This window comes from Mercenaria mercenaria, chromosome 13, assembly GCF_021730395.1.
Source record: "Mercenaria mercenaria strain notata chromosome 13, MADL_Memer_1, whole genome shotgun sequence".
NCBI lineage: Eukaryota > Metazoa > Mollusca > Bivalvia > Venerida > Veneridae > Mercenaria > Mercenaria mercenaria.
The window spans coordinates 48,329,827-48,347,160 of record NC_069373.1 but is presented as its reverse complement, the minus strand read 5'-3'; the positions used below and the strand labels follow the sequence as shown (position 1 = coordinate 48,347,160).

Genomic DNA, 17,334 nt, shown 5'->3' with positions numbered 1-17,334 from the left:
ATATATCTTACGGTATGTAAAACTTAGGGCCTACATCACGCGCGAACATATCTTACGATATGTAAAACTTAGGGCCTACATCACGCGCAAACATATCTTACGGGGCTTACATCACGCGCGATGTATCTTACGGTATGTAAAACTTAGGGCCTACATCACGCGCGAACATATCTTACGGTATGTAAAACGTAGGGCCTACATCACGCGCGAACATATCTTACGGTATGTAAAACTTACATCTCGCGCGAACAGTAATGTATTCTTTGGCTGGCCCCCGTCAAACTTTGCATCCGGTTTACATGTAAATGGAATTGTCATCAAACTTTAGGCTCTGTAAGGGACCAAATTTTTAATATCTTACGTACATGCTATGAAAATCGCACAAATTGAATACCCTATCAATTGATCCTCCTTGGAACTAATCGAATCAATGCCATACTAGTAAATGTTATTTAACCTCCTCAGATTGCATTCAATGAAATGAAACTTTAGAAAATTTAACAATCTAAAGCGAAGTGCTTTCTAAAATGATGTGTTCGTAGTAAAAGTAGCTAAATGTTAGGCAATTCAGAACGTTTTAGAAGAACGTAGTTTTTTTCTAGCCTTTAAGTTATTAAAATTCATATAATAAAATCTCGTCATATCATAAAATGTATTTAAATTCCAATCACAGAACGTTTACCTAAAAGAAAATCTAACCTAACAGACAGTGTATGCAGTTCGCAAATACAACTCCTATTAGAAATTATCAAATTATTCATAGGAAGATACAAGAAAGTACATAAAATAGAAAAAGTGGAAAACCACAGGTCGTCCAACACGACAAACACGAAAGACAGACCTGAATTGTTCTTCATTATTTCTGGCCGTGTTACTGGAGAAACTATGGAAACTATGTTTTGAGACAGTCCCTCAATTTTGACCCTTAATTGCACTGACCCCATTTACTTGATTTTACAGTATGTTTGAATGAAGTATTTTATTGCATCAAACCCGCTTCAAAATTTTTTATTGATTTATATTTAACCCTGGCAATATTCTTTACGAAAATTTATCATTCGGGTCCAATGGAACTGAAAAATAGTTGGGATTTTTTTGCCGACTGATTTACCATGAACAATTTCTGCAAAATATGTTTTCAAATTCGCTAGTTAGCGTATTGATACAAACTATATGAACTTTAAACCAGAGCGATAAAACAGTCAGATTAATATCTTTAATAAAATAACGTTAACAAGTATAAGATATGCCGACTGAATGTCACGTTAGCGTTTATTGTTACGTATACGTCAGAGTTGACCACGTGCGTCAGTACAATGCAGGACGCCTTTTAACCGGCCATAAAATAATATATTTGAATAGACCGACATTTGCTTTATTTGTAAAAGACATTTTCGTCTTAATTTGTGGAATAATTTAGTGTGTTGATAAGGTAAGTTTATCCTTTCAATTACATTGTATAAAATAAATCAAGTGTAGACTACAACTTCAATTTAGATTTTGCGACAGCTGATTTTAGCATTGTACAAATTACCACTCTATAATTATAATTGATATTTTACCGGTCAAATATTATTTATTTGCTCTTAGTTTATATATTTTGAAATATGACGGTAATTTTTTAATGTGAGACTCCGGTCTGAAAGATGGAATTATAAATTACGCATTTTACTCTAATTTTGACATTTTCCTTCATTTTTAATTATGTACTTGGAAATAAGAGTCTAAAATTAACATAGTCTTTATATTCTAAATCAAACAATTTCTTTTATATTCAATCTAACTATAAAATTTTAATATCAGTCGTAACATTTTATTCATATATATTGAAATAGTAAATGATATTCCATAATGTAATCAAAATGGAATTTTGTGGCAAAATGGTTAACACATCTCTTACCTGTAGAGCATATCTGTAACATATATACACATATGTTTGTAACAGGTCTTTGTGAACTTCATAAATTGATTATGGCTTTTTGAGATAGAGAGAGAGAGAGAGAGAGAGAGAGAGAGGGAGGGAGAAAGTATGCCTATTAACATAATTTTAGGGAGGATAAGAAATTCGGGATATTTTTGTTTTCCTTGAAGAATATAACAGTAGGACACAAACTGATAAATTAATTTCATGTTAAAAGTAAATACGAAGCAGTGTAGATGTTATGCGTAAGTACATGTGTAGAAAAGCGCTACATTTGTTTTTGTATTTTCAATATTACGCATGATCTTTTGCAGTTAATACCATAAAAGGGAGGCAATTATTGACAATGGATTCAATACTTTTTATCATTCAAACTTTTGGCAATTATAAGAAAAACAGTTATCGATAATAGGATGAACAACAAACAGGCATATTTGTGTTCATAACGAAAATGTGCCAGTCACAAAGGCATTATGAGCCTTTAAGGTAAACATATGAGAAAAATTCTAGTGTCTAACATCGTCATGTTAGTATGACATTTTGACATTTATTATTCATCGCCTGTCACTGTTTCGCAACTTACTGTATACAACACAACCTTCTTTGTCATATATTACAAGCAGGGATATTAAATAATTATGATTAATTATGTTATATTATATTGTGTTTACGGATTTATCATGCGCAGCAAACTTTAATGTACACATTTACACAATAAAAATGTAATTTTCACCGCACATTTGCGGAATAATACAAAGTTGAGTAACCCCGTTATACTTCGTTTCAGTTTAAGCGTATGACGCGGCTATCTGTGAAAAATGATAGCTAAACCGCATGTGCTTTGAATATTTTTATCATGATAACTATATTGTAATATTATGCTAATTACTAGGTGATTTCATATTCACTTATTTATGTAAAAATAAATAATAAAAGCCTACATGAAATCAATAATTATTACTGTTTCGTATATGTCTGTTAACTATACGTTTATATAACAACCTTTTAGAAAAACTTTATCAATTTTATTCATAAACCATAACATGTGAACCGCAAAAGAAAACAGAAAGACATTCCTGTTTTTTTTATAATTCCTGAATTTGAACTTTCAAAAAAAAAAAAAAATTAGCAGAATAGCCTCAGTGCTAGCTTTGACTTCTTTGAGATGGCAAAAAAAAGGAAAAAACATTGCTGCCAAATCAAATGTCATGTTGCAATTGAGCACTCGTCCGCAACCAAGTACAATGGAGACTGGAGACCAGTTCAGTCGTACAGATCATAGCGCCACAAATACTCGTTCTAGCGGCCTGGACAATCTGAATTCTGCGACAGTTCTTCCTAAATCCGCATTGGCCAGTAAAGTTGCCGAGAGATAGCATTTTGCCATCAGTCGACGTATTCCTCTCTACACGGCTAACTTTTATGTATTATGATATTAATCACAAATTAGGTTATATGGCAGTAAATAATTTATAGCGCAATGAACGATTTATCTTCTGTTTTCATAGTAAAGTATCATCAATACGGTTATTTGAGTGCTGGAGCGGTGTCGGCCACTCAATCCAGTGGTCGTGGGTTCGAGCCATGACTTCTCATATGACACCAGTACAGGTGTTTCTAGGAAGCGGGCTCGAGATTGGTTCCATCACGATCGAGCTAAAACAAATTTAGTATAAACTAAGTATTGATAAACTTTGCTCAAGATGGTGTCTGTTTTTATGACTCTGTTTTTCTGATAGTATTTATCTGACAGGAAAGAATCCTGAAATTGGCCGAGCTAGTAAAAGCAACCAAAGATACATTCCTTTCGGCAGTGTAAATCCTGTATTGGCGGCAATAAGCAAAAAATTGGCCGACCTTATCATTGTATAGCTTTGGCAGTTATAGTAGTATTACAGTAAATGTCAGACTGATGATCAATAAAAAGCGAGTTAACAAGATTTCTTAGTCATGTAATATAAACAAGTGTCTTTTCATATTGAATTTACTAAACGAGTTGAATAAAATAATAAAATGCGAGGCTCTGCCGAGCATTTTATCAATTTTATTCAACGAGTTTAATAAATTAAATATGGAAAGTCACAAATTAGCTTTTCCTTCCGAAACATAAAAACATCTACTTTCTTAACTAATTTGACCAACGTCTTCTATAATTAAAACGACGTCGACGTCAAAGCATTATTATACTAACTTGATGCATTATCTTGTTGGATCATAAGCTCATAAAGGCGATTGTTCTAATGTCACGCACCTGGTCGTCTGGCCGTGTGTGGGCGTCCGTCGAGGCGCGGTTCAAATATATTATTTAGTTTATACATAATTTATTTTAGGTCGATTGTGAAGGAAGTTCTACAACTTATATTAATCACTCTCGACACCTCATTCCTGATGGAATCCATCGCCACGAGGGTATGAGAGAAGAGGCCAGTTTTCCCTTTTAATGCTGAGCGCCAAGCAAGGGAGCTTCTGGTACCATTTTTCACGTCTTTGGTATGACGCGGCCGGGGATCGAACCCACGACCTCCCGCACTCGAAGCGGACGCTCTACCACTAGGCAATATATATATATATATATTATTTGTATTCTGACGTGACTCTCCTTAATTATTTACCTAAGAAAAATGTAAGAACTGGCAATCTATCATTCTCAAAGATGAAGTTCTAACATCTCATCATTTTCACTTATTAATTATTTTCTTATTGATGGAAGATGAATTGAACAACAAACTAACTTAAAAACCATGTATTAACGTTTGTTTACAAACAACTAAGATTCTTTTTCTCTTTGGGAATTAAATGTGTGAGCCATGTCAGAATATCATTTGTTCAATGATCTTGACACGTTTTGTTAAATTTGTTATTTTATGTTTGTATTCTCTTATGCCCTCCCGGGAGACATGAGATCAAATAAATCATTGAATCTTTGAATCAATTATATTCAGTGGTTGACGTCAAACACGTGATAAAGCTCTACCCTCTAAAAACAAAACTGTAACGTTTGTAATAGTGTAGAAGAGGAAATGCACTTCATTTTAACAAGTCCGGTCGTAGTATTTTGATAGACAAAGATTAATTAACGCCACGAATTTGCTTAAAGACATAAAGTGGGATGCTAGTATAAAATTTACATGTAAAATTGCTTATAAACAAGTACACCTGTTTGTACTGGTCAGTAACTGCGGACACTTTTATTTCGGATAACAAAAGTTATGGCGGAACGGACATCAAGGAATCATATATATTTTTCTGTCGAGTACCATTATTTATCGCCTAACATTTGAATAAATATTTATCGATTTTCACATGAAATTATTTCCTGCTAATTCAAATTGTCGAGTTTATGTATGATTATGGTTAAGGGTACCGTAAAATAGAGTCATATCGAGGCTTTCTATCCATTTAAACTGGATTATCCACATTGTACACCATCCCCATTGAATATTGCCTGACGTCAATGAAATGAAATGAATTTCTTTACAGTATATAAAATGATAACTTGTATTTCACTTTTTTTTCTCATTTGCAGATGGCAGTTTTAAGAATTTCATCATTAGTTATCATAATTGTGACTGTTTACGTTGTAAACGTTGAAAGCCAGTCAGACACTAATAAACAAACAACTTCTCTAGAATCTACAAATGTCGCCGTTAAAGGAAATTTGGGAAATCCAAAGGCACAAGCCTTAACAACTAATACACAAGCAGACCCTGCTAAAAACCCCGCTAAAAATAAATCGAAAATACGGATTCCACCTAAACGCAGAAAAATAAAGCGACGTCCAAGAAAACGGCGTCCACCGCCGAGGAAAATGGAGAAAACCCGACTCGTCAAAAATAACCATGGTAAAGTAAAGGCACCAAATACTGTTCCTGCAGCTAAACAAGTAAAAGCTGCTACCAAAATAGTTATCGAACCTAAAGATGCACTTGTTCTAAATTCTGCTGAGACAGTAGTGAAAGTTAAGACAGCACCGCTAAAAACAGCAGCCAAAGTTAAGGTTACACCATTAAAAGCAGAATCCAAGGCTAAGGCAGCACCATTAAAAGCAAATGCTAATGCTAAGGCAGAACCTGTGAAAACAACAGTGAAGGTAAAAGCAAAACCAGAGAAAACAGTTGTCGAGACAAAGGCAGCATCGAACATGGACGGTTTTGGACAAGATCCTTTCTTCGATCTTTTCGCAGAAACCACAACAGTTGGGCCTGATCCTTATGCACCGCCTCCCGACTTTTCTATTAACAAAATACCAGCGAAAAAGGTCATACCAAAAGTAGACCCCCGAAAGTCTAAGGCATACGACGGCACTCGTAAGTCTACTTTGTTACGTATTTCATTGCGAACAAAATACATAATAGTTATTTTATCAAAAATGTTTCCCATTCCCATAAGAAAGGTATGATTACTTCTTTTAAGACCTGGGTAAATGTTATGAGCTTTAATAAAACCACTGATTAAAATATCTTCATTATTAACCCTTACCCTGCTAGATTTCTATAATGAACTTGTCCATCTTTCAATTTGAACAGTACCATTAACTGTTAAAAGGGGTGCTTACCAAAAAGATACTGACTGAATAGCAAACAGTGCAGATCTTGATCATACTGCAAGGATGTGCAAGCTGATCAAGGTCAACACTCGTCGCAAAGGCAGAAGCAATCGTGTCTAGCATGCTAAGGGCCAATTTGGTTAAGGTACGCTTTTCTCTTTTATAAACTGATATTTAACATTTAAAATGTTTTACATTGCAAATTAGATTGCACAGTAATAATGTTTCATAACGTTTGTGATAGGTACAACTTACTTAGTTGCACAAAACTGACGTACTGTTAATTTTCAAGAAAACATCTGTGTGGTCTTGTTAATTCTACTTACGTATTTAATTAAAAATAAAACAGTCTATTTATTTTCTCTCATTGTAGCTTGCAACGAGACATATAAAAATCACGCTACAGACAAAACAAAGTATAAGATGAAATATGCTGATGGCGGTTGGGAGACCTTGGATTGCCCCCCTAACTATGGCTCCGGTCTCGTTTGGAGGCAAGATCTTTGTTCGTGTGGTATAGAGTTAGTTCCAGTGGATCCGAATGACTGGTGTGCAGCGATGGGTTTTAGCAGTCACAAGGAAAAGAGGCACAAATATGTCAGGGTATGTATCTTTCTAAATAAAAATAAGGTAAGTTTAAGCCTTAACTTAGAAACGAGGCACACATATGTCAACATATGTGTCTTTTCTATATACAGCCAGGCGATGTATTGCAACAGGTTTGAGCCCTCGCCAGGAAAAGGGGATGCTGTTGTGGTTTTTTTTTTCTTGCTAAAACAAAGCGGTTTGGTCGAATGGATTTGAGCCGTACCTACTTTTCTGGATAACAGAAGGCGATATATTCGAAGTGCTTGAGACCTCATCTGGAGAAGAGTAGATGTCAGAATATTGCCTTTTTTATAGATAAAACAGGGGACAAGATATCAAGTTGTGAGTCTTTAAAGATAAAGGTACCTCCGTGGCTAAGTGGTTGAGAACTACAAATCACCTGACTCTCATCGATATGGTTTAGAAACCTCGTTTGATTTTCAGAATTCCTCATGTGACGTACCTATGTACCTTGCTTTCGAAAGATCGGTGGGTATATCCATCTGCTTTCCTGCTACCGTTACAGCTACAATCAAACTGCTTTGAACATCTGTTTTGCGTGGTAAAAAGATATCAAGTATAAACTGACACAACGTTTACTTGTATTTGGCGCTTTTTCTTACCTCTTTACATATTTGCTTTCCATATTTAGAAAGACCAAGGTGTAAACGTTGTTATGGATTGTGCAGCAAGCCTCGTGTGGTCCCAGGAGAAGTGTTTATGCATGTATGACCCTGTTGTAATAGACAGACCTATAGAAAATCAAGGTAATTTAAATACATGTTTATTGGCCTTTTTAAACCTAATTTACACTGTAATCTTTGAAACAAAATGGGCTATTTGTAAATACCGCAATAACTGTAAACATAATATTACACGACAGCCAATGCATTACTCTTTTATAAATTTGTTTAACATTATAAAAGATCAAGTTGAGTTTAAATGTAAAAACAAGGATAGCAGACTTTCTTAAATGAGCCGTGCCATGGGAAAACCAACATAGTGGCTTTGCGACCAGCATGGATCCAGACCAGCCTGTGCATCCGCGCAGTCTGGTCAGGATCCATGCTGTTCGCTAACAGTTTCTCCAATCCCAATAGGCTTTAAAAGCGAACAGCATGGATCCTGACCAGACTGCGCGGATGCGCAGGCTGGTCTGGATCCATGCTGGTCGCACACCCACTATGTTGGTTTTCCCATGGCACGGCTCAAATATTGCTGACGTGAATGATATAATAATATTACTTATACGTTTTGCTAATGAAGGGCCGCAACTCAAAAAGTTTCAGTACAGATACAGTTATGTTTCGTTTTTCATCCTTGTCAGCTTTCGGCTTTCGGACAAGTCAATGATATTATAGCGAATTATTTGTATCGAGTCATTTTCGTATAGTTGGGAACGATATAAGATAAATATCTTTTTTGAGGATTAATTGTTATATTATTGCTCAAATGCTCAATTGTAAATTTCTTAACTTGTGTGCAGAAGTACGGAAGTACATTCAACTCTAAACGATACGTTATTGCAAAATGTCATGAGAATTAATGGTTTATATTTATTTTTATTTTTACACGTTTCATTGTAAGGCTGGTAGGAGGGTGCTCCTCGGCCCCTATCACGCCAATAACGAGGAAAATAAATTGGGGTACCCCTTCACTAGGGGCCTGAAAAAAACCCTGATTACTCGTAAATACTTAAAACCAGATGTATGTTAATAGTGGAGCAGCTTAGTGTGAAAATCTAAGGAAATACTTCACTTGATGATACAAGTATGAAATTTACACTAAATGTTCATCATATGGCCCAGATTCAAAAATGATCGAGGGCCATCTAAAAATCATCTATTTTCAAGATGGCCTCCAAATTTAAAAAATGGCTGCCGGAATTGAGGCATTTTTCATATAATCAGGATCTGTAAGTTTCTAAAATATCATATTTGTTGGGATGTAACATATTTTGCCCTATCAGTTTGTTCCCATAAGCTGATAGTTTTTTTTAAATATAGCCTTTTCCAAATATCGACCCATTTAAGAAGGTCGCCATCTTTAAAATGACCGCCAGACTTTTAGATAAAGTGCTTATCACGGCCAAGTAAGAGTCTTCTACTTTCAGTGCTATAACCATCGACCATTGATTAGATCCTGGTCCCAGATAAACCTGAAAGCATATTATTATGATATTGGCCTGAAACAAACTAATATGGTTTCTACTTTTCTCTATTTTATATGGACGTCTCTTCTTTTCAATCTCTTCTCTGTTCTAACCTTCATTTCTTGCTTTGTTTCACTGAGAAACAGTCTCGAAATCATGACAATACTGAACTATTGCTTATCGGCTGAAACAAAATCTTTAATTAAATGATGTGTGTAATGATTCTTTAGAATGAACTACAAACACTACAAGGGCACACTGATATAGTTCATAATGTCATCTTACTCAGTATGGGCTTCAGTTACAACTTCAATGCGTATATGTAAGTTTATTGATCTGTGCTTTTGTTTATGTTCTATTTCAAACTCTTGATGATGTCGAAAATAGTTTAAAAGAAGACCTCCTAAACTATGGAATAGCTTTCTTAGATGCGTTGAAAATAAAACTAAACTATTTAGTTTCCGTGCGGATAAAACAAGATGTATCACTAATGGTGATGAATACCCCTAGATATCAGCTTATTGTCTGAGGAACAGGGTTATTGAAAATATGATACATTGCTTTGTATATTGTACAGGGAGAAAATGTACAAAGGTGCACAAAATATGGTGTGCAAAACTGTACAAGATCTCCATACTTCACTGCTGTACCTTCAAAAGAAGAAAGTAGGTCATGATCAAGGTCACTGAATATCAGTTTTGAAATGTTTATTCAAAACTGTACAAGTGGTTCAAATTTTATGGCAATATCTTAAAAAAAGAAATTAAGTCAGTAGGTCAAGGTCATGGACAAGGGACCATGTAATCTGCTTTTTATCTTGTTTTTTGGCAGTTTCTGTGATATGAAGGCTCCATAACCACAAATCAAATCAAGCCTGTAACATTTTCGTTTATGTCGTGTTTGGAGACCTGTGGGTTTCCACTACTTTATTTTATTATATTACCAAGGGTCATCAACTAGTTATACTTAACAAATAAAATATGTTAAAAAATCCAATGTAACTCGTATTTGAAACAAATAAAGGGCAACAACTTTGTCAAAAATCATTCAAATGGAACGTGTTTTGCACATGCATAACTACACTTGGTACCAATGATTACTACAAGGTGCGATAAAAGTCTGGCATTCAATGACTGATAAGTAGCACGGACATGTTTTCCATATACATATATAGAAAAAATAATAAAGGGCTATAACTATGTGAAAAATAATTCAAATGGAACATGCTTTGCACATGTACAACTTGACTTGGTACGAATGATAAGTTTTCCATTTACATATAAAGGAAGAAAAATAAAGGGCCATATCTAAGTGAAAAATCATTCAAATAGAACCCAATTCCCACATGCGCAACTTGGCTTTGTACTGATAATAATTACAAGGTTTGAATAAAAACTGGCAAATAATTGCTGAGAAATAGCGCAGGCAAATTTCGTATACAGACGGACAGACTGGAATCCAGAATAGCCCCAATATATCTCGGGGTATAATGATAACTGTGCAAACCAATAAAATGATCATAGCAACAAAAGGTGCCGATATTGTTTGCAATTTATATATAAACAGAAATGCGAAATACGAAGAAGCCGATAATAGTATATTTGATCACGCTAAGCATGCGTCATTGACAGGAAACCGAACAATTACAATTATTAGTTTGTTCTTGCTATGGCAGTGTGTTGATGTTTTGTGGCTTGCTTCCTTGGTCCTCACTCAGAGGCACTGCCATTGTTTCTTGCTTTTACCCGTTGCGACACTGTTTCTGCATTTGTCGACAAGGACAAGAAAACTGCATGGCAGGAATGGAATGTTTGTGAAACAGCTATAGTTCAAAGTATTTCATAGTCTCAGTGTTGCCAAATACATAATAACTGAGTAGGAAATGGATACATTAGAAAAAAATAGTTATATTGTATGCTCGATCAAGCACGACATGCAAGATGGATGAAGCTGACTTGATTTGTTTGCCCGGAAACAAAGAGCGTATAATGCGATTCCACCAACAAAAGATGCTCTGAAACAATTCATCAAGCGAGCAATTTTTCAGGCAGGCCATGTCTGGGGTAAAGCAGCTGTTACCATGTAGCAACTGCCGCCTCCGTCAAACTGGGGATGGCTTAAGCAGAACAATGTGTGGATCCCTTATTGGATGGAATTATCGGTTATGTCTGAATGCTTTGAGGTTCTTCAAAGGTGTGGCTGCAGAAGAACTTCCTGTACTGGAAATTGCAAGCGCCACCACTTAGGTCTGTTATGCACAGCAATTTGATGTTGCAACTCTTAAGAAAATGACTAAATGCAGTATATACGCATTTTTTTCTTTCGGTTAGAACACGATTTCCGATGTGTATAGTTATAAGAAAATGTTGCTCTTGACTGTGCAAGTGCTCACGCTGTCCTATTTCTTTTTCCCCTTGTGGTTAATATGACGCATTTTCTAACGATGTTATTTTATTGCATTGAATGTAATCTGTGCGTAATATATATAAAACTTATATTTGCTGGTGTGCTCCAGATTTTACCATTGTTCGAAAACAAAACTGCAAGTTATAAAAACTAAGTTAAGTGTTGAGATGTCTAAGCCATGAGCTTAGTCATACAAAATTGATTACAAATTAAAAGAAAATGAATACTACAGATTGATATTCTGTTCTAAACTGAAACTAAAGTGTAAATAAAACCAAGAAGCTGCGTTCAATAAACGCTTGATGCCCCAGTGGCATCCTTGTCGGTAGATTTTGCACCTAAGTCCAAAACGAGGTCAAGGTTAAACTGAGGTCAGGTGATGTTTGAAGATGAGGAATGGTCACAGTTTACATCTGTATTTGTATCAATTCATTCTTGTAAGGGGTATTGATGCTAGACGAAACGAAACGGTCCCATTTGGTTAACCAAGAGATGGCCCATATAAAGCAACCTAAGTATAAAATGAGGTCAAGGTCAAGGTCAAACTGAGGTCGGGTGATATCTGAAGATGAAGAATGGTCACAGTTTACATCTGCATTAGTATCAAATCATTCTAGTAAGGGGTATTGATGCAAGACGAAACGGTCCCATTTGAGTAACCTGTGGACGAACGGACGGACGAACGAACGAACGAACGGACGGACGGACGGACGGACAGGAAAATTACTATATGTATCCGGCTTCAGTAGGTGCTGGGGGCATAAAAATGCTATCGTTTTAATGTATTAAATGCTTACCTCAAATAAAGTACTGAAAAGTAAATACAAAATGGCGGCCATTTTGTTTTCGCGGCGGCCATCTTGAAAACGACATTATTTCAAGTGGCCCTTGATCTTATGTTAAAGCACATGCCAGGTAGTTACCGTCCTGTAAATTTGATGCTTGTATCATCAACTGAAGTATTTTTGCAATATCCTGCTCCACTATAATTAAATATACTGAAAACATCTTTCAAGCCAAACTACACTATCGGAACCAGCACAGGAGCCATCTAGCCTTGTCGCATAATGCCGGACAGGTTTTTGAATACTAACTTTTCATTTGGGCTTGGAATGGCAAATGAAGTGTAAATTAAAACTAGCTCCTGTTTAAATTAAATCGTGGGTGTATTTTTGACATTTTGTAGGTACGTATAATGAGAGAGAAAGTTGTATTTGGTGAAGTAAATCTCAGTTTTAGTGTGAGTAAAAATGTCAGGTCAAAGCAATATGATTTTGCAGACAACAAATGTGACAGGACAAATCTCTCTTGGAAGACAGTACTCCTACTTTTCTCTTTATTTTTTATAAGTTTTATGATAATTCTTGAAAACGGCATAAGAATTTGTACTCTGAAATAGGACTTACTATATATGCAAGCTTTGTGGTTCTCCAATTTATGAAGAATAGATAGAAAATTATATTTGGACCCAGACTGTTCAAGCAGCGCTGTAAAAAATACACGTCATGACAATTATAAGGATGCATCTGTATTAGGCATTACAGTAATAACAAGTAAAATTTTGATGCAGAGCATCAAGTCGCCGGAGAGCTGTCGGCTAATATTTTGAAGATTGTATTGGAAAAAAGGCTAATAAAGCTATAACTGCTATTGCGGTGCATTGCATGCCGTTGAAAGGCTGAAAAACGTCGCATCCTTGATGAAAGTTACCCCAAAACCGTTACCCTCTTACCATCTTAATCTTTTTTCTTTGTTTACAAAACCCACGCTAAGCCTCGTTCTGAACCCCACGCGCCAGCATCCTCACGAATAAGAACGGAAATCTGCGACGGCGAATATATTTCACATTTTCAAACAATGAATGCAAAAGATTTCTTGAAATCGAAACATTTCAACAATTTATATCATATATCTTCTATAATGAAAGGCCCATAGGTTGACAATAAAGAAAATAAAGATCACAAAATTGATAGATTGTTCTTACAGGATGAAGGTCAGTAATTTTGTCTCATATAAAAAACGACAACTTCAGGTCGTCTTTACATATCTATATAAAACATCACATTTTCCTACACCTATTTTTCATGAAAGTTCTATCATATATTAACGACAAAAATGAAAAGAAAATAGGGGGTTGAATAGTTCCTAGTGAAATGCCAGTCAGTTGTGGTCTGCTACCCTAAAAATGGCGCATATTTGCTCTTGTCCGCACAATAAACACCTACTTTCGGTTTCGATCTGCAAAACTTGCCATGTGGGGTGTATATGCATGAAAACCGTCTCATTTCTACAGGGCCGTCGGAAGTGGGGCCGCAGGGGCCGCGACCGCGGCCCCAATAATTTGCCCAAAAACGATTTTTTTGTAAATTCATAAGTTGGAGTCGCAGGTCCGCGGACCCAATATTTTGTATAGTATATTTAGTATATTAAATTTTGCTTCGCGTTAAACAATACACGCTGTCCAGATTAGTGTGTTACCGTGGTGACGGTGACACGATCGGGGTGTTAATTAGAGTCATACACACGTGTCCGTGATTGGACTTAATTACGCATGAACAAATCAGCATGTTTTTAATTGGCATGTCTTTAGTCAACGGAACGTTTAAGCTATACCCAGCCGCAAAGATCTAAGGTATTAACTTATAAAATTCAGAAAAATAATTAACATGTTTTTATTTAATGAAAGGAGTAAGTGTTAAGATTTATCACACCGCTAAGATGTAAGGAATTAATTACATAAATTGTTTTTACTCAAAAAATGATATTTCAAACAAAAATAAGAAATGAATGTAACATGAATGATTATTATTCAATACATTAAATACAAAAAAAAAACATACATGCATTCGTTAAGATTTATCACACCGCTAAGATGTAAGGAATTAACTACATAAATTGTTTTTAGTCAAAAAATGATATTTCAAACAAAAATAAGAAATGAATGTAACATGAATGATTATTGTTCAATACATTAAATACAAAAAAAACATACATGCATTCTTTGTATTGCGTTATACATTATTAATTCTGATAAGAGTTTATTAAACTTTATTTTGCTTATAGTCATGTAAATAGTAAGAAAATACTGGAGACTTGAGATGCGATTCAGTACCCTTAAAATGCACCAGAACTCGCCATTTATGATCCTGTTTTAAAAAAAAATCAAGGGGGGGGGGGGGCGTCCCCCTCACCCCCCTTACGGGAGGGGGATGCCCCCTCCCGTACCTACCCCTCACCATCGCGGCCCCAATATCAAACACTTTCCGACGCCCCTGTTCTAGCAGTGAAAAGGTGTAATTAAAGCACTCGTTCTACACGAATTTGCGCTAGAAATGGGAAAATTAGAATCTATTTACTATGGACTTCTTTCGACCGAATTACTGACCTTATTTCTAAAGACAAGAGACAGTCACAAATTATGCCCTTCGACTGTCTTACATGCGCTCATGTAGATTTGTTTTTCATCGTATATTCTAAATATACACAGCGTGACGTAGACATAGGTTAAGACTCGGCCAATCATTGCTCGCTGGAAATCTCTAGCAGTCGTTTTTTGGACGGATTGTCGGAGACAACAATAATACGTACTTACACGAATTTCGGCTAAATCGATTTATTGATAACCACCATATTTCACACTCTGCCGAAAGTAAATAGTTCTCAAATGGCCAGCACGTAGAAGAACTGAAATGACCATGCTTCACTGCGCGCTTTAATTGAATGCAGTAGTATAGAAGTGCCCGCTGACCAATAAACTAAGCACGCTTTATATACGAGACAGTGTTCTTATGTACTAAAAATTCAGAGTTTAGGGGATTTATTTAAAGTAAAGGCTATTTGTTATTTTTAATCACCACAAAAAAAGTGAAATAGAATAATAGAATATTGATAGATGCTTTGATAAACAAAAGAAGTAAAATACTTTTCCAATGATTTATGATACTTGGAAATTTACTGAGAAAGGGCTTTATTATATTGCCGAATGCTAGATTTAGTGACTTTAAAAATATGTTCAGTTCTGTTCCCTATGTTATTATAGTTTGATGTAGATTGGCCCAACAGTTATTACAAAATATATGATTGTTTTTTAATTGTGTGTATATGTCTACATTCACAACTGTGCAGTCTGATCATGATAGTCTGCATTGTTCATATTTAGTCATTAAATTCACACTGAACATAGAAATTTGGCAAGGGAATAGTTACACTGTTGTAAAAATAAAACAACCTAAAAAGACATTTACTAGTTTAACAGTCCCAACAGAAAAGGGACATTGCTGATCTCGGACCTGACAGAGTCAATACATTTCAAGACAATCCGTCCTCCAGTATTTACAATGCTTTGATTTATTTATAGGGATATGTTCTTTATACATTTTTCCTATTTTCCTGAAAATGCTATCTGTTGAAATAATAAAAATCTTATGCAGTTTCAGCTCCTAATTCCTTTATGTAAGCATTTCAATAACTGCCCTTATGTTTCTTTTATTTACAATATCATTTTTCATTGTCACATTTTAATGACTTCTCTATACCAGTAGCAAAATCCTAAAGCGTATCAAATATAGTCGCGGACAGCCGGCGACTAATTACAGCAAAGTCGTTTAGTCAGAGCCCTATACTGTCCCGGGCAACAGAATGTGATGCAAGTAAAATACAGCACGTGCGCGAATTGACTTTATATTACAATGACATGTAAATTGTTTATATTACAGTGACATGTAAATTGTTTATTTTACAGTGACATTTGTATGTAAGACAATATTACAGATGGAATTTGAAGGAAACTTACAGAACAAGGCACAGGGATACCATATACAGCCTGTCAAACTGAGGCGACGTGGAATACCTAGAATTCAGTACCGAAAAGTTCCTGGTAAATGAGTTACTAGTAGTTTCATTTCCACCGCTTTTATATATAAAGATGTCGTTTTAAAATTAATCTTTCTAACTATGCACATCCATATTGTATGTTTAACAATGCCATACTGCACTGAAATGACATTTGTTGACCATTTTGGTCAGCATATGCCTTTTTTATATTTCACAAAGATGTAACTACACAAACTCTTATATAAATACATCGCACTTGTTTTTCTTTCTCACATATATCAGTCATGATACCAGTGAGTTTACAAGTTTTTTTTTATTAACAACAACAACAACTTTTATTAGCAATATCGACAATTACATGTCTTTGGCTAACGAACAGTAAAATTATGATACATATGGTCTGTACAACATGCATAAACTTAAACAAATTACTATCTCAACAAATATACTTCCTTCAGAAATTCACAAATATTATTCTGGGTTCTCTTTCTGTCAGAGGACATCAAATTGTCAAGTTTTCTCAGAGTTGGCTATGATATTTTTGGTATCAATGTTTTCAGTTCCCCACACTTCCGGGCTGTACAATATATTAGGAGCAGCCGTAGTATCATATAAGTGCAGTTGTATATCAATAGGCTAGCGTAATTTTATAGATATTTTTTATAACAGAAAACATAGTTTTATGGGTTTGATCAGTCAAACAAGTTTTAGTTTTAACAAAGGACATCGGACATTATGCTACGGAATTTGCCCTAAGTTCAATGCTATTGTTTGCCTTCAGTAGCTGATAGTTTTATATAACAGCTTCAAATACTGATAAATAAGTTATATTCCTATCAAACTGTCACAAAAATAGTTTTATTTTATATTCGTTGTCTTGAATTTCGA

General features: G+C 35.2%; 1 protein-coding gene across 1 annotated transcript in view; it reads left to right on the top strand.

Moving 5' to 3' along the window:
- Positions 1 to 1,276: 1,276 nt before the first annotated feature.
- The window catches only part of LOC123529301 (uncharacterized), a 29,045-nt gene continuing 12,987 nt past the window's right edge, over positions 1,277 to 17,334 (top strand). Inside the window, exons 1-5 of the mRNA XM_045309575.2 lie at positions 1,277 to 1,432; positions 5,448 to 6,228; positions 6,841 to 7,070; positions 7,708 to 7,822; positions 16,355 to 16,489. Coding sequence (XP_045165510.2) covers positions 5,448 to 6,228; positions 6,841 to 7,070; positions 7,708 to 7,822; positions 16,355 to 16,489 — 1,261 coding nt within the window. The 5' untranslated portion in view covers positions 1,277 to 1,432. The remainder of the gene's footprint in view (positions 1,433 to 5,447; positions 6,229 to 6,840; positions 7,071 to 7,707; positions 7,823 to 16,354; positions 16,490 to 17,334) is intronic.